We start from the raw sequence: 18,066 nt of genomic DNA, 5'->3' as shown, positions 1-18,066 counted from the left end.
GATTTGACTCACTGGAAAAGACTGTGATGCTGGGAGGGATTGTGGGCAGGAGGAGAAGGGGACGACAGAGGATGAGATGGCTGGATGGCATCACTGACTCGATGAAAGTGAATCTGAGTGAACTCCAGGGGTTGGTGATGGACAGGGAGGCCTGGCGTGCTGTGATTCATGGGGTCGCAAAGAGTCGGACACAACTGAGTGACTGAACTGAACTGAACTGAACTGATTTATTTGGCTGCATCCAGTCTTAGTCGTGGCACATGGAATCTTGGTTGCATCATTCAGGGTCTTTCGTTGAGATGCACGGACTCTCTAGTTGGGGCGTGCAGGCTTAGTTGCTCCGCGGTATGTGGGATCTTAGTTCCGGGACCAAGGAGTGAACCCTAGTCTCTTGCATTGCAAGACAGATTCTTAACCACAAGCCCACCAGGGAAGTCCCCAAAAGGTAGTTTATAATAAAATAATATTCATCTCTGTGTGTAAATGCTTGGATTAGAGCTCATACCTTGGTGAAGGTCTTGGTGAAGACTTGGTGAAGTAGCCGGAGGCTTTCACTTACTTCCATACTGAGTAAAGGATGAATTTTAGAGAAGTTGCTTTTCCTCTGTACTCTACTTCTTAAAATAAGGGTTAAGTATTCCAACGGGAATTTTCCCCCCAAATCCAGAACAACTTGCATAAAATTGCAAAGAAAACAAAGCACAATCTTCCTAGAATGTATTTGCTGAGGAAATACATTTCAGTCTTGGAAAACTGAAAGTGTTCAGACAGCAAGGCAGAGACTACTTAGAATGTATGTGAACAGAGATCATTACCGCTAGCAGGATTTCACCCCCAGCCGTGTCTGGAGATCTGTTCGCGGGAGAAGTAGGGCCACCTCCCCGCATCCTACCCGAGTCGTGCAGGATTGCCTCCCTTCACACCCCTACCTCACCCGCGTGCAGGACACGCTGCATCAGCCTGGCGTGCCTAAACACCATGAGGTGGCGGCGAGCGCGAGACCTCAGCCTCCGCACCGGCTGCTCCTCGGCGCGGGCGGGTTCCAGACTCGCAGGAAACAGAAACCTCCGCAGGAGCTGCCATCCGGGAAGCGTCCCGGACTACGGAGTCCCTGCGGTGCGGTGTCCTTCCTAGGCCTCCCAGGTTGACTTCTGGGAAAGCTATTCTGCCAGTAGGCCACGTGGGGGCGCCCTGAGACCCAGAATCGGGAACGTTTGAAGGTTTGTGAGACGTTGAACTGTCAGCAGAGGCAACAGGAGGCAGTGGGGGACAGAGGCAGTGGGGATGCAGTGTGAGAGAGAATTCATTACTGGACTACTGCTGCTAAGTCGCTTCAGTCGTGTCCCTGGGATTCTCCAGGCAAGAACACTGGAGTGGGTTGCCATTTCCTTCTCCAACTGGACTACTGTTGTGCTAAATTGTCTAATCTTTGGCAGAACCATCCAGTTTTCCAATATCCACTGTTAGCCCTGAACAGTTTTAAAAATGGCATTTCCAATATTCCCAATAATTATAATTTTGATATATAAACAGCAATGTTAACATCCTCTAGAAATACCAATGGATACAGGTGAACAAATGCAGTGGCCAAGCAATTAGCCAGTTCCTTCCTACCCCCTGCCAACACCCCTCACAATTCCCTAGAAATAATAATTATAATAGATGACATTTTTGAGACCTTACCCCATCTCATTTTTCTGGGATCTCGACATGAATATTTTATCTTCACCAATGACTATGAGATAGGTACTGTTATCCTCATGGTAAACGGTATGGATGAGAGAACTGAGCTGCAGAGGGTTTCAGTAACTGGCCCAAGGTTGCCTTCCTGGCAAGTGGCGGGGGATCACTGAAGAACTGTGGAACTTTCCAGGCATCGGCGCAAGGACTCTCTTCTGCTATAAGAAGGCACTTTGAAGGAACTTAGCCACCCTGGTACTGCAAGAAAACAAGGCATCTGCACCCAGCTTATTGTCACTCCAAAACCTGAGAGCACTGAAGATTACATAGAATAAAATGCACCACAAGAAAAAAAAACCGGTGAGATATTTTGCCACATGGCATTGTGGCTTGCTTCATTCTCGAGTTCATCTGAGCATTTCACCAGGTGGGCCTGACAAAGCATACATTTGCTCCGCAGCCCTGGGGCAGCTATAGAGAGTGGGAAGACCTAGAACTGGACAAAATCCAGCCCTGAGATTTTAAGCCTGGCTGAGCATTAGAATCACTGGAGGGGTGTGTGTGTGTGTGTGTGTGTTTAAAACTGATACTGAATCATCATCTCTGTAAATGGGGTCCTGTTGGCTTTTTGCCTTCCCCCAGATGATTCCAGGGTTCAGTCTGCATTGAGAACCAACCTCTTTCAGCCAGAGAGGAGCCATGACTTGCCAAAGGGCAAATGCTGAGGAAGGAGGAGTCAAGTGTCCTGATTTCTTTCCAGAACCCATAAAAAAAAGCCCTACTGTGGCACCAGACCAGGACCCCCTCACAAGAAGGCAGCAGGACCGAGGACCCCGGGTACACAGCACACTCAGAGCTGTCTCCTGATCTGCTTACCTCTGTCTGGGGGATGCTCAGCACCTCCTGCTTCCTGTCAACTCCAGCCTCAGGATCCTAGTGGCCTTCAGTGGTCAGGACTTGCACCACTGCAGGCTCAGGCCTGACCTCCCCAACCCGGAAGTGAATCCCCAACCCCCCACCTACATCCCCTTTGTTACTTTACCTTCATCAGGTGGTTGGCTCACCACATAAAATATCCAGTTAAATTTGGATTTCAGATAAACTAAGAATCCTTTTTTTAGTATAAGTGTGTCCCACGCAGCATGTGTGTGCTTATTTGTAACCCTGGCAACCCTGCTCAAAGAGCACAGTGACTCTGGTCTCGCTCAGCCAACTTAAAAGGCCTGCAAACAGCTTGCCCTGACTGCTGGCCAGTGCTTTTCCCCCATTTCCCCAGCACCGTTCAACACAGAGAAAGATTATTATATTTTAACTTAACAAAGTGTTATATTTGGGGGGGGAGATATAATTAAGAGAAATGTCTGCTTGATTATCTTGCTCCTTTATTCCTGGCAGTAGACATAAAGACCGCTTGGACCAGGAGCTGTAGCTCAGCGGGCATCCTTCTGGTGGAGATTTGTGATGTGACTCCTGTGTGCTGGGTATGGCCATCCTTTCCCCAGACAGTGGCCCTCACGACCAGCTGGAAGCCAGCGGTCAGCGCAGCCTGGACTTGGACCAGTGAAAATAAAAGCATGGGGGCCAGCACCACAGGACCCTCAGTCACTCAGGATCTCCTCCTGTCTGAGGAAGCCATGTTCCCCAACCTGGAGGAGCTGGTCAGAATCATTATTAAATCAGATGCTTTGGAGAACTGGACCAGATGAATCTGGGAAAGTCTGTTCCTTTGGCAAATCTGCCAGGCTACCTTCCATCACCTTAGACTCTAATTGGCTTGACTCTCAGGCAGCACGTCTTTTTAAAGGGACATCACTGGACAGGACAGGATGGCAAAGTTGTACTTTTTTGCCTAAAGCTGGCATCTTTCTCCTCCTTTCCCCTTAAACTCCACCTGCCCATGGTCAGTGGCTTCACTGTCCTCCCCATCTCCCAGGAGAGAAAACTGAGAGTCACCCCAGGTATCTCCCTCCCCGCCCCCATCTTCCAGTAGCCACCCCATCCCTGTCCCCCTCACCAAAATCTTTCTTTGCCTCAGGCTGTCTCCTGTGCTGGGAGGAGTGGCTGCCAGGGGCACCCTGAGGCTCCGCTATGTCCGCACTGAGCATGATCCTGATTTCTCATTTCCATATTATTAATATTAATTCTCAACTAATGGGTACAAGGCAATGCCTGTATTGTTTGAATCTGCATCTCTGTAATTCACATTTCAGTCTTTTAATCCATTTGTATAGGTACTGTTCAGGTCCTGACAACTTTTCATCCTATCTCCTTGGCGCCCCTGGCCCTTGGGGCTCTGAGCCCAAGCCAGGCAGGAGTCCTCACTGTTTTCCCTGCCTCTTGCTGTCAGACTTCACAGGCATAAGCCTTCCTGCTGGGGGCCAGGGTGAGGAACTCCACCCATTGCAAAGGTCATGAGGAAGGAGGCTTGGCATACGCAAAGGTGTGATCAAGCCTCAGGAAACCCCCTGTTCCAGAGCATCTACCCCCAAAACCAGAGTCTATCTACTTTACTGTTTCATGCTCTCACCTACACCTCTGACTTTATGGGGGGCTGTTCCCCACCGGTTCTCTCGGAGAAGGAGTCAACGTGCAGCTCCAAGGCAATAAAAATTCCTGGGCGTGACAAGAGTGTTTCAGCTTACAGATTCCTCTGAAGGTTATCTAGCCCGCCTGTATAGGTTTGTCCAGCCACATGTGATTGTTTACAGCCTCCCAACCTGAGATGTTTTAGACTTACTAAAGGCAAATTCTTTTGGGAAATTGTCAGTATAGTGGATTGGTTAGGAATTATATTGGTGAAGGGTTTTTCATTTGTTGTGCCAATAATTGCTGCTAATTCCCTGCTCTGGGTAGAACAAGGATGTCTCAGGTCAAACCTCTCTGCTGGCAAACTAGCTTGTGTGACAGGATTATCCATACTTCTGCCACATGACTGTTTACTACCTCTCAACCATAAACAGCACAGAGAGTTTTGGAGTATTTTGAGAGTCTTAATTAGCATAGGGCTTTTCTCATTGTTGAGTCAATGATTGCCGCTGGGCCTCCATATCCTTAGGCACCTGGGAATATATTAATCAATGTATTTGGAATATAGAAAAGGAAATATAGTAGTTTTTAAGGTTAGCAATACTAGACTTTTTGAGTTAATGAATCTTCTCTTTTGTAATAGATCACTGTACTTTGTTATAAATCACTGTGTCCTTGCTATGTAAAAATGTAACTTTATCACTAACTTAAGACTAAATAGATCTTAAGGGAAGCATTGGTGAAAGGATTTTCATTTGTTGGGCTGATGTTTGCTGCTAAATCTCCATATTCCCTGCCCTTATAATGAATATAACTAACATATAGGAGAAATAAGTATTAACCTTTAAGCATATAGGAGAAATAAGTATTAACCTTTAAGATTAATCATGTTAACCTTGGGTTAAATAAATTCCTTTCTTGATTGTAACTCACTACACCCTCACCCTATAGGAATGCAACTTTATTTGGAGGGTGGTGCCTGGTTTAAGAAAAAACACCCTTGGAAAAAATAAGTTTTTGGTTATCAGAAAGAAAGGGTTGTAAAATGTCAGCAGGCCTCATGGCCAGAAGATGATGTAAAACCCCTAAGATCTTTTTTTATGTAAAGCACCTGATTTTGATAAAGGTCAGGACTGCTGACCCCCGTGTGACTCTGTATTCATCCTTATGTGTAACAAAAGGCGTATAAGCAAACCCAAAAATAAAGAAATCGGATCAGTTTCTGGAAATTCTGATTCCCCCGTGTCGTTTTCTTCCCTTCTGGCTGAATTCCCATCTGGTACGTGGGTACTCACCAAAGCTACTAACTTTGCCTGGGCTTCTGAGATCGGACCAGGGAGGCTTCAGTGCCTCCTCTCCTTCGGGAGAACGGAAAGACGCCTGTGGCCTACGTAGGTGGTGATTGGTATTCCACGTAAACCAAGTTTTTCAGCCTCCTTTTCTCCACTAATTTTCCTACTACACTATCCGTTTCTAATCTCTCTATATATCTGTAATTAAATAAGTTTTTTCCTAGGACGCCTATTCCGTCTCCCCTTCGAATTACCCTGGATCCACTGGGGCTGGACCCCGGCACCTTCCTCTCCATAAAGCCCTTCAGGAACAGCTGGGCATCCATAATGAATATGCAGCCTGCTCACCGTGGCCCTCGAAACTCCAGCTAGCTTTCCAGCCTTGCTTGTCTTTCCATCTGCTTTCCAACCAGCCTGTTCCAGAGGCCTCAGCCCTGACCTCACCGCTTGCCTGTCTCCACCCCTTGGCTCATGCTCTGCTTGCACAATCTCAAGGCTCAGGGATCCAACACAGCTTCCGGAGGTCTGTGCTCGTCTGACCTCTGCCTCCCCTGAACTCGCCAGCACCTGCTCGGCGCCCACCCCATCAAGCTTGTGTTTCCATCCCAGACACCCCCTATCTGCTCTTTCCCATCAGACCGTGAGCTCCTGGAGAGCCTGCTTACATCTGATTCTCTTCTCCCAACCCCTGGACTTCAGCCAAGCCAGTCCACACTGTAGGCGTGGGCAGGGAAACCGGGCAGGCGGCTGGGCCGTGGTTCAGTACAGGGAGACCAAGAGCTTCTCCGGGCTGGGAACGGGAAAGGAGATACGGACAGAGGACACTCAGAGGCAGTCAGTGACAGGCTGGCCATGAGGACTAAGGGGAGGAGAGTCTGGAGACCACTCCCAGCTCCTGGGCTTGGTGACTTGCAGGGCAGGGGTCCTGGAGGAGCTGGGGACAGAGTCTGGCTTACACATGTGTGTGGCTGTCCTGCTGGAACACCAGTTGCTGAGCAGAGAGAGGTGTCACCGTGGAGCCAGACACCAGGCCTAAGGCGGAGATTTGAGACAACCAGAGAGGAGCCCCTAATCACCGCAACTAGGGCAAAGCCCCTGCAGCAACAAAGACCCAGTGCTGCCAAAACTAAACAAACAAATAAGTTAATTAAATTATTTTTTTTAAGATGGAGATTTGAGGTCATCAGCGTAGAGGTGGGATCTGACTGCAAGGGTCTGCATGGGAATTACCCAGGGAACCCGACTGACAGCCAACCCGAAGGCGACCAGCATGCAAGAGGTGAGGGGAAAACTGGTTGCGGGGGTGCAGCCAGACTTGGGTGAGAGGATGGTGTCCTGAGAGCTGAGAGAGGACCATTGCTGTGAGTGAGCAGCCCACAGGCGCAGACGCTCAGAACTGAAGGACATCCGTCCCCGCCCACCCAGCTCCTTGTCCTCCCGGCTCGCTCCTCAGGGAGGAGCCATCCTATCAGCTGAGCAGGCAAAGCCACGGTGTTCGCCCTCCCCAGGGGCCCCGTCACCTGATTTCTCCTGGACCCCCTGGAGGTGGGTACGCGCAGCTTGAGTCCTCAACACCAAGTCAGAGCTCTACCCCACCCCTCATCTTTTTCATCAGCCCTGCTTTTATCCTCTCCCTTTCTCTTTTGATCAATTAAAACCACATTTCCATATGGTAGTGTATATGTTTCCATGCCTCTCTCTCTGTTTGTCTCACCCTCTCCTTACCCACCCTCCATGACCTTGTCCATCAGTCTGTTCTCTATCTCTGCATCTCCACTGCTGCCTTGCAAATAGATTCATCAGTACCATCTTTCTAGGTTCCATGTATATGCGTCAATCTACGATATTATATTGTAAAGCAGTTGTCCTTCAATTAAAAAAAAAAAAACACCACGTTTTGAGGCAGAGGAATAGAAACAGACATTGGCTCTTGAACTGGATGTCAAGAGAGGTTGGCCTCTATTTTGTGGAAACGGAGCCCTGGTATCTCAGGGTGGAGATGAGACAGGGGTAAGTATTAAATAACAGAAAAACACCAGGGGAGCCACATTGCTTTATTCTCCAGACCACAACGCAGCTTTGATGGGTGCTTTGCAAAGCTTGCAGAAGGTCCTATTAGGTATCATTCTCAGAGACCAGGGTAATGAAAGAGCCCCTGGGTGGTGGAGCCAGCCATGCCCCCTTATCCACCTTGGAGATGCAACTCCAGCCCTCGCATTTGAAGAACCCAAGCCTCAGCTCCTCTCACCATCTCTTGCCCAGCTGGGCCCAGAGGCCATCTGCCTAGGGTCCTGGCCCATCTGCCCTGCACCTATGGCTCCCCTGCCAGAGCCTCAATGGACACAGTGACCCTCACAGAGCCACAGCTGGACTTCAAGTCCCACTCCTGACTGGCATTGATGGGTAGTCCTGGGGAGCCCGAGCCCTGCCTGGGGGACAGCTGGACACTCAGCCAGCGACACCGGGCCTCATCGCAAGCCAGCACCACGGTTCCCTCGGGATTGCTGTAGGTGCATCGGCTCCTGGCTGCCCTTTCCTCCGCAACCAGATCCCAGGCGCCCCCCGGCTCCCTGTCCTCCGGGCCCGGAGCCTGGAAGCCCAGGTGGTCCCGGGTGATGGGGCACACCAGCTGTTCTTCCTTCAGTGCAGGCACCACCTGGCCCTTGAGGTAGGCAGGGCCGGCACAGTAGGTCTGGATGTTGAAGAGCCGGTCGCTATACTGATGCAGCCAGCTAAAGAGATAGGCCAGGTTGCAGTCACACTGCCAGGGGTTCCCATACAGGGCCAGGTTGAACAGGTTGTCGTTGGTGTCGAAGATGCCCTCGGGGAGCGTGGTCAGGAGATTCCTGGAGAGGCTGAGCAGCTCGAGCTTGGACAGGTTCTGGAAGAGGGTGGGGTGCAGGACCGTCAGGTTATTGCTGCTCAGGTAGAGCTTGACCAACCCCTCGAGGCCTCTGAACACACTGGCCGGCAGATGGGTGAGGGCGTTGTGCGAGAGCGTGAGGAATCTGAGGCTGGTCAGGTTGGCAAAGGCTGCCTCGGGGACTGTCTCCAGCTGATTGTGGGACAGGGACAGGCTGACCAGGCCTGGGGAGTGGGCGAAGAGGCCGGCAGGCAGTGTCTGCAACACGTTGCCCTGTAGGCTCAGGAAGGTCAGGTTGGGCAAGGCGGAGAAGACAGACCCGGGCAGGTGACTGATGGCATTGCGCTGCAGCCACAGCTCCTCCAGGCAGGAGAGCTGCGCGAACACTTCTGGGGACAGCTCGGAGATGGAGTTTCCGTCTAGGAAGAGTTCCTGCAGGCTGCCCAGACGGCTGAAGAGCCCCCGGGGCAGACTTGCCAGCTGGTTGTTGCTCAGCCTCAGGGTGTGCAGGCGGCTGAGGGGGTGGAAGAGCTCCTCGGGCAGGTAGGCCAGGAGGTTCTGTGCTAGGTTGAGGGTCTTCAGACTTCTCAGAGGCTGGAAAAGCCTCTGGGGCAGGGTCTGGAGCCGGTTGCCCTGCAGCTGGAGGGACTCCAGGCCACCCATGTGCTGGAAGAGGTCCTCAGGCAGGGCCTCCAGCATGTTGAAGTTGAGGGTGAACTTGCTCAGCGAGATCAGGTTGGAGAAGATGTCGGCGCTGAGGTTGGAGAAGTTGCCCCCGGTGATCTCCAGGTCCTGGAGCCCCAGCAGGCCCCCGAAGGCATCTGGCCTGAAGTGGCACACCTGGGTGTTGAGGAAGACCACCTTGGTCAGGTTGGGGCTGCCGCTGAAGGCCCTGGAGCCCACCACAGTGAACGAAGTCTCCACAAAGATGATGTCTGTGGCATGTGGCGGGATGTCCAGTGGGACGGCGGCGAGCCCCTCGTCCGAGCAGAACACCTCCCGGATGAAGCAGTCACAGCCCTGGGGGCAGGGCAGGGTGGACCTGGCCAGGAGCAGGAGGCAGGCCCAGCGCAGCCAGTCTCCGGGCGGCATCTCCTACACCCGAATGGGAAGGAAAACAGAAGCGGCACCTTCACCGAGGGCAGGCACCCATCAGAGAGCCAGGAGCCTGCTCACGCTTCTGACAGTTGTTCTCACAGGGCCTCACAGCAGCCTTGCAAGTTCAGTAGGACCACAGTTCTAACCTCCTGACAGCAAGGCTGTCACCTGCGGGTTACTGTCAGGACCTAGACCCTGGCCTCCTGGACTAGCCGAGTTCTTTCCAGATTGGAGGGAAGAAGCGGAAAGTGAAAGGGAAGTCATTTAGTCGTGTCCAACTCTTTGCAACCCCATGGACTATAACCTATCAGGCTCCTCTGACCATGGGATTTTCCAGGCAAGAATGCTAGAGTGGGTTGCCATTTCCTTCTCCAGGGGATCTCCAGGTCTCCTGCATTGCAGGCAGATACTCTACCATCTGAGCCACCAGTGAAAAGGAAAAGAGGTAGGAACAAGACCAAAAGGCATGGAAGAAGCGTATGAAAGGAGACCATGGGTACTGTGGAATTTTTAAGATAATACATAAGATATGGGCAGATCATTCCCGAGTTGGAAATTTTTAAACCATAACTCTTCCTGAGCTTCCAAACCTCAGCACATTCCAGAACCTAATTATGAGGAGTTCCTCCCATCAGCTCTTTGCATAGCTGAGGCTGAGAGCGGCCACCGGGATAGATGGGCTCTTATCTTGAAATGAGTCTGTGTTCTCCTCAGCACTGCTGTCAAAATGCTCCCCTCAGCTGACCAGCACCTTGGAGCCCACAAAACTTGCCAACACTGTGTGGACAAGAAGGTCCCAGAGGCGCATATTCTACAGACCCGTAGGTATTTGTTTGGGGTGGGGGTGGGGTTTGCTTTAAATAAGGGAAGGCAACCAAGTTTATAGTTCACTAAATATACAATTTTTTGAATGCCAGTATCCATTCACAGGTCACAAATTGGTGACACAGCTTATAAGCCTATTTCCCTTGCCATTCAATTTTTTTTTGTTAATGTATGACCCACTAGTTGGCATATTGACACTGAGAAATAGCACATTAAATGTTTCCAGATTTCAGGATGACTTAGGGGCTTTGGGCTCACATTCTCACATGACAAGACCAACAGGGGCTTAATTGCCCCATTTTGGGGTTTGCACCACCAGGTCACTATTGCCCCCACCCACATCAACATTTAGGTGGCGTATAGTGATTCAAGTTCTATTCACTGGAATCCCAGCTCACTCCAGTGTTCTAGCTATGTGATCTTGGATGTGTGTTTCAACTTCCTTATCTGTAAAATGAGGATAATAGCCATGTGCTAACCATGTTGGGATAATCGGAGGATTAAATGAGTAAATATAGGTAAAGGTTTTAGGACAGTGTCTGAAAATGTAATTAATAAGCTGTGTTAACTATTGTTAAAGGGTGCAAACCACCATCATTACAGAAAAGTTTATTTGAACACCAAAAAAAGGAGGAATAACAAAATGCCCTTTGGATAGAATATATTTAGCTTTAAAGACAGCAAGAAGGAAAGGCAGAAAAAAGAGAAAACCCTCACACAATAGAAATCATAGTTTTTTCAGTTTACCTATCCTCAGCCAAGAGCTCAGTTGGCTCCCCTCTGGGAGCCTTGGCCCCAAGCACATTTTGCTGGCTGCCTCTCTGCTGCCCTCTGCTGGCTGCCTTCTCCATCACATGATTCCGCTTGGGCCAAAGGGCTCCGCAAAGACAGTGCTTTCAAAAAGTCCCCTGAGACCTGTTCCCATTCAGACACTCAATCCTGCTGCTGCTGCTGCTAAGTCGCTTCACTCGTTGCCGACTCTGTGCGACCCCATGGACGGCAGCCCACCAGGCTCCCCTGTCCCTGGGATTCTCCAGGCAAGAACATAACCCTCAGTTTTCCCAGGAAATTTTCTGCCTAATCAATAGAGAAGGAACAATTTCTCCCTAAGAAAGCACATAACTCCCTGGAGGCTCCTATATAAGCCATGGGAAGTGGATTTTATACAGTGGTTGGGAAGGTCTCTAACAGTGATGGCACCAGCCTGCCACGCAGGACACACTAGGGAAAGGGACAAGCCTCCTGGTCCTACCGCCCTCCCCCACCCAGACCAGAGTTACAGAGCTCAACTTTAGCCTGAGACTTTATCTTCTCAAGTTTGGATGCACAGAATACAAATAAGAAGCAGAGGGCCTGGCTAAAGGATGGGGTAGCCATGGTCCCCTCCACTCACCCACTCATATCTGCCACCTGGGCTGCCCCTAGACTCTACGCAAACCCCTGGGGATCCTGACAGAAGGCTTCCCTGACCCCAGGAAGGAGGTGCCTGGCCGTATGTTTCTCTATCTTAGCAACCTAGCATGGTCCTCTGCAGGATGCATTCTCACAGCTGTCTCTTTTGTGAGAAGATAGAGTGATCGCTGTCTAGGGTAGAGTCATTGCTCTATGCTCAGCATCCAGCACAGTGTTGACTCATGGTGGGCTCAGCTAGAGTTTCTTGAACCAACCCTTCCACAGTTGGGATGAGCAGCGTTTCAGGCAGAACTGCCTCTCCCTCGAATGGTTCCAGGGTGGAGAGAATGACCACAGTCAGGCATGAACATGGCCCTGCGTCCCCCTCCCTACACCCCTGCCAACCAGAGGGAGCAACTCTTGTCTGTAACATGCTGTGATGTTATCAACATGCCGAGCCTCTTCCTGCTAACCCCTTCAGTCTTTGGCTCTTGAAGGGCAGTTTCTGGGAGAAATCTCATTAGAATGGACACAAAGTCCTCAGGGACCATCTGGCCAGCCTCATCAAGAGAGCAAGGCCAGGCTCCCAGGGGTCAAAACAGTGGGCCCTTGGTTAGAACCGAGATCTGGTCTCCCTGATCACTCCTGCTGGAAGAGCTGCGACCAAAGCAGGAGGTGCCCGTGAATGAGGGGTCATGGAGAGGGGGAGACTGTGCCCCACCTACCCTGCTCCATGCCTCTAACTTCTAACCCACTGTAACTTGAAAATAACATCCTTTATAATTTTCCAAAAGAACCCATAACTAGAGAATTCAAGACTTGAGCCAAAACTATGGCATCAGAGGCACAGAAAATCAAGTGTAAACAAATCAGCTTAGGCTCAAGCAGTGGCGGGTGGGGGAGGTGGGGGAAGCCTCTCTGATATAGGGAGCTGAGCTAAGGGGCTAATCCCACCTGCTAGCTCCTAGAGCTTTCATCATGATCCTTGGCAGATGGAGACATTCCCAGAACAGGGAAACCAGGGCTCCCAGAGCTAGAGCGACTAGGAGCTATAGTTAAGAAGTGCGGGCCAGAATCTATCCCCGTGGCCTGAGCTTTGAGCCAGGTGCTTGCAGCAATACCACAAGGCTCCTGGAACAGGCAGACCCCTCCTCACATTTCCGAGACCCACAGTGAAACATAAACAAGGGACCTGGCCTACTGCCTGGTCCCTGCTCTTCCCACCCAAGTCTCTCTGGTACTGTGAGTAGAGAGCCCACAGCTGCCCCAGCACCCCACAAGCCTACGGGCATGTACTTCCATGACAAGAGTCGGCTTAGAGAAGATGAAGTTGGAATGTGCCCCACATAAGCCCTGGGTCCTGGGTCCCTGCAGCAGGATTTCAAATTGGGATGCAGCCTCTGGTTGGGCATATCCCTTTGATCTTGCAAACTTCTCACCTTTTGGGGTGCCATGGTAAGAGGAAAGCCAGAACAGGGCCTCGAAAGTTTCAGGGCAAGATCCTCTTGCCCCAGTCTATTGGGGCAAGAGGAAGTGGAGGATAGTATTCACAGTGAGAACACTGATGCTTTCCAAACACTGATGATCCACTCCCAGCCCAGGACTCACTCTCACATCCCTCTAGAATGGCTAAGAGTTTGTGCTCTAATGTCAGACAGTCTGGGTTCAAATCTTATCTCCACCCCTTATTAGCTGTGTGGCCTTGGCTGAATTACTTAAACTGTCTGTGCTTCAATTTCCTTATCTTCAAAATAGCAAACTTCAACACTACCTTCGTCGCGGGTTCTGAGGATTGAGTAAGAAAATGCACTGAGAGCTCCCAACCCAGAGCTAGGCACAGAGAGGACTCTCGGCTACAGGAGCCCAGGCCAGCCCCCGCTCTGGGCTGAAGTAGCCACAGGAGTCAGCTAAGGAGAAACAGATGGGATCATCCGAGCGCCTCACTGGCAGACCCGAGAGAGGCCCCTTTCTGGCTCTTTCCTCCCAGCCAGCGGAAATGGGTCACTGTTTCGTGCTTGGCTTAGTGGAGCTCGGATTCTGATGGCTCTGGCCAGGATGCCCTGGACTAGACCCCTTCCCCATACCACCCTTGAGAGCAGGTCACCAGGGACTTAGGAGACGAGGAGCTTCCCTGCGTAGGGACCTCGGAGGCTGGCTCCAGAGGGGATGGTGGGGCAGCAGCCGGAAGATTCCAGCTTGTCACCTGACAAACCACCTCTGCATTTGCGCAGAGAGCAGCAATATGCCCACAAAAATGTTCCATGCTTTCAGCAAGCCACAGAAGCCTGGCTTTTTGAGGGTGGGGGATGTAACTGGCTGCAAATGGACTCTTCCCTCTTCTCAAGTTGCTTTTGTGTTGGCACATTTCTGTGTCATCCACCACAGAGCCAACCCTCACTCCTTCCAGAGGGTGATGGGAGCTCAGAGTCCAGCCCGAAAGCCCCAGGGGCTTGCCCCTTGACTGGGGTATCTACATCAGGGTCTGTCTCACCAACATGGTTAGATTTTGCCCTTGGCTCCAGAACATCTTGGGGCAAGAAAAAAGGCTTCCAAGGCTCGTCTGGAGCCCCTGACTGCTTCACCGAGGTTCCCAGGACCCCAGTCTCCTTTGCTGTCAATCAGAGAAATAAGCCAAGTGGCTGAGGCTGGGGGACCTGGGCTGGGCTCCTACCTCAGGCCCCTCCCCACCAACCAACCCCACCCCCCACCCCCCAAAACACAGTGAAGTAATCCCTCAGAGTCCCAGTTTCCATATTTGTAAATGGAGATCAGTCGTGAAAATAAAACCCACATTACATACTGTTAGGGCTATTGTGGCAATTAAATGAGACAATTGGCCATGGGTTTATGATACTCTGATATAATAAATATATATTTGGTCTTCCTCTTGGTTCCTGGCGCAGAGCTGCAGAAACCTTTGGAATATCCTGAGTAATAAGAGAAGAATGTCTTTGCTATTCATAATAAGACCCTTCCACCCACACTGGAGGCTAAGTTAACGAAGTGACTCAATGGCTTCAGATTATATACAAAAATATTTGCAGGGGTTATCTCTGACGAACAGAATTAATTGCAGGTGATTCTCATTTTTTCCTTTTGCTTAATCATATATTTTCAACTTTAAAAAATAATAAACAGGCATCACTGTTGTCGTAAGATTGAACGTTATTAAAGAAATCATATAAAACCTGAAGCATGGTTCCAAGCACACAATAGGTGCTTCCTTGATTCCTTTCCTTCCTTGCAATCACATTGTGGAGACTCAACGAAACTTGTCTATCTACTGTGTCTTAGCTTCTTTTTTTTAATTCTTAAAAACTGAAGTATAGGTGATTTACAATGTTGTCCCAGTCTCTGCTGCACCGCAAAGTGGTTCAGTCAGACATATATAGTCATTCTTTTCTGTATATTCTTTTCCATTATAGTTTCTTGAAGAGAACAAACATTCTGAAGTAAGAGCAGGTTGTGAACCTGGCACTTTCCTTTCCCCAAATGCTCCCCATGGGCCCCACCTCTGGTCCTTGATTACATAGTCGCCTCCACTGTAGAAGGCCCATCCTTGACATTTTCCCTATTGCTACCTGCCCCCATTCTCCCCATCCTCCAGGACAGCATAAGTCACATTTCCCCTGGGAAGCCTTCCTTGACTGCATCTCCTTTGGCTCCCTCAGGAACTTGTCTTCTATTGACCATGTGGGTCCTTGGCTGCCTTCTAGTCAGTTGCACCACCTGACTAGGAGCCTCTGGGATGGGGGTGGAGGGGCAGAGGTCTTGAGATCGCAGCATCCCTTTCCAGGCCGTGCACCCCAGCACCTGACTTAAAGTTGAGCACAGATCGGTGCTCAGGCCCTGGGTGCCAAATGGAACTGAATGTATTTGCAGCTCTCGTGAGCCTGTATCTAGGGCCTTCGTCTTCGTCCTGCTTCAGGGATTGAGGCTCTATTGGTGCTGCACCCTGTACAAATTCTGATACCACTGCCTACTGGCTGTGTCGGAATGGGAAGTTCACTCCATTTCTCTAAGCCTCAATTTCCCAATGCCTGGTTATAACCCATCCCTTAGTATTAAAATTAGCACCCAGTTGGACCATAATATGCTAAATTAGATGGTAAATAATAAAGCACTTAATAGTGCAGGGTATATAATAAATGTTTGACTAAAAGGTAGCCACATGCATGTCTTATTGCAGCTTTATCATCCAAACCGGGACACTTCTGAGAATAAAAGAGGAGCTATTGATAGTTATGGGCTTCCCTAACGGCTCAGTGGTAAAGAATCCACCTGCGATGCAGGAGTCATGAGTTCGACCCCTGGGTCAAGAAGATCCCCTGGAGAAGGAAATGGTGACCCACTCCAGTATTCTTGCCTAAGAAATCCCAAGGACAGAGGAGCCTGTCAGGCTACAGTCCATGGGGTCACAAAAGAGTCAGTCACGACTTAGTGACTTTGCTGTTGTTCAGTTACTAAGTTGTGTCTGACTCTTTACGCCAGAACGACAGGCATAAACAAGGGTGGCGTCAGGCCAAGTGGGACATATCGTCACACTACTTATCCCTCCTATCCACTGGGAGCTCCCTGAGCACAGGGACCAGACCACCTCCATCTCAGAACTCCCCCGCCACAGCCTGCCTCCAGTCCCAACCCAGCACGACCCTGGCCGAGAAGCCCTCAGGGACTTCCCCTCCCCTGGCACAGAGGTGCAGCCTGCCTGGAGTTAGGGATATGCTCTGAAATCTGGGACAAGCGGCCAGCCCGTCTCCTGCCCCTGAGCTGGGACCCCAGATTCCTCCCATGCCCCCATGGCCCCTGCAGCCTTGTAGTGACCATACCGTGAGGGGTTGACAGGTGAGGACCAGCTGCCCTGGCTCTTCCTCTGGAGCAGAAGGGCCTCTGGAGTGGTCAGTGGTCAGCACGAACCCAGCAGCCCTGGCGCTGATCAAAGTTCCAGGCAGAGGTTCCTCCCCTCACGTGGCCTGAGCATTCCTGCAATGTCACCAGCGTCACAGGACAGCAGGAGAGAGTCTAGGCAAGGCCTCCGAAGATTACAAAACGACCCTGAACTCTTACCACGGAGAGATCCTTGTTGGGGCCAAAATCCAGCCAAGGTTACAGGTTTGGCATCTTTAGGACCCCAGGGGAATCCACCAGGCCCTAGAAAGTTCCCAGTAGGCTGCTCTGGGGCGACCACTGGGATCAGGGGTTAAAACATATCCCTTCCTGTGCAAGCCAGGCTGGACACAGCTGGGCAGCCAGCCGCAGGCACCTGCAGACTCCCAGTGCCAGGAGAAATCCTGCGGGTTTGCTGTCCTTCTGTATTTGTTTATTGAATGCTTATGTTCTAAACACTTTCTGAGTTAAAAGGGGGAAGTGATATAGGGAGGTGAATTTTGGCTCAGTATGGACAGGAACGCATTCACCACTGAGATTATCCAAGGATGAAAGCAGTTGCATGAGGAGGCAGTGATTTTCTGGCCTTGAAGGTGTTCATGCAGGGGCTGCAGAGCAGAGTGAGGAGAGCGTGTGTGAGTGTATGTGTGTTCATTCGTATGCACTTGTGTGAAATCAAACAGTGGGTCTGTGCTGCGGGCAGGACCCTGGGCAGATGTGCAGGTGTGGAGGGCAGGTTTGTATTAAGAACTCCAGGCATCTTTTGGGACATGGGAGATAGGCGCTCACTCTTCTTCCCTTGTTGGAATTCCAGGCTCCCATCTTGAGTGGATGGGCTCAGTGGTTAGGGAAGGTGCATAAGGCCCTGTCCCAGTCATTGATTGGGTCCTGCTTTGTGAAACAGTGAACACACTACTGACCCTCGCCAGGTCCAGCCTCCTGAGACAGGGTTACACCCGGCAGAAGGGATTGAAGAGCTAAGAGAGCCCAGGAAATATGGTTTGAAGCCCTCTTCCTGGGCATGGCAGTGGAATGAAGGGACAGAGAAAAGATTATCCTTCTCATAAACCCTGGACTTGCACCAGCAGTGGTGACAACCCCTGAACCTGGAGGCCTGAAAAGGTCCCAGGGACTTCTGGACACCTGGAGAGTCACCTTCACTTACAGGGTGTCTTCTGAGAGCCCGGGGCTCACTAAGCCTGGGTGCTAGGCACTGTAAGAGTCCAGACGTGTGCAGGAGAGTCCTACCCACCAAAGCTAGTGTGCACCTGTGTGTGCATGAGTGTGAACACATGTGCACTTTGATGAATGCTGAGGGAAATTCACTGCCTTTCTGAGACATAGAAGAAGCTCCAGGTTGGGAGTCTGGAGGCCTGGCTATCTTGCAAGCTCAGCGACTAGTTCACTAGGTGACTATGAGAAATTCATTTCCTGTCCTGGTCTTATTTTCTCCATCTATAAAATGGGTTGAGCCTATTCCTAAGGCCCCATCCAGCCACAGTG

The 18,066-nt window shown here is 50.7% G+C and overlaps 1 protein-coding gene across 1 annotated transcript; it reads right to left on the bottom strand.

Annotated features, from left to right (window-relative positions):
* Positions 1-7,531: 7,531 nt before the first annotated feature.
* Positions 7,532-16,568, bottom strand: CPN2 (carboxypeptidase N subunit 2). Its single transcript, XM_004023405.6, has 2 exons — positions 16,506-16,568; positions 7,532-9,456 (listed from the first exon to the last, which is right to left on the bottom strand). Exon 2 carries the CDS (start codon positions 9,451-9,453, stop codon positions 7,810-7,812), a length of 1,644 nt encoding a protein of 547 aa, XP_004023454.3. The 5' UTR covers positions 9,454-9,456; positions 16,506-16,568; the 3' UTR covers positions 7,532-7,809.
* Positions 16,569-18,066: the final 1,498 nt, after the last annotated feature.

This window comes from Ovis aries, chromosome 1 (genome assembly GCF_016772045.2).
Source record: "Ovis aries strain OAR_USU_Benz2616 breed Rambouillet chromosome 1, ARS-UI_Ramb_v3.0, whole genome shotgun sequence".
Taxonomy (NCBI): Eukaryota; Metazoa; Chordata; class Mammalia; order Artiodactyla; family Bovidae; genus Ovis; species Ovis aries.
Note: the sequence above shows the minus strand (reverse complement) of the source record. Positions and strands in the feature narration are given on the sequence as shown.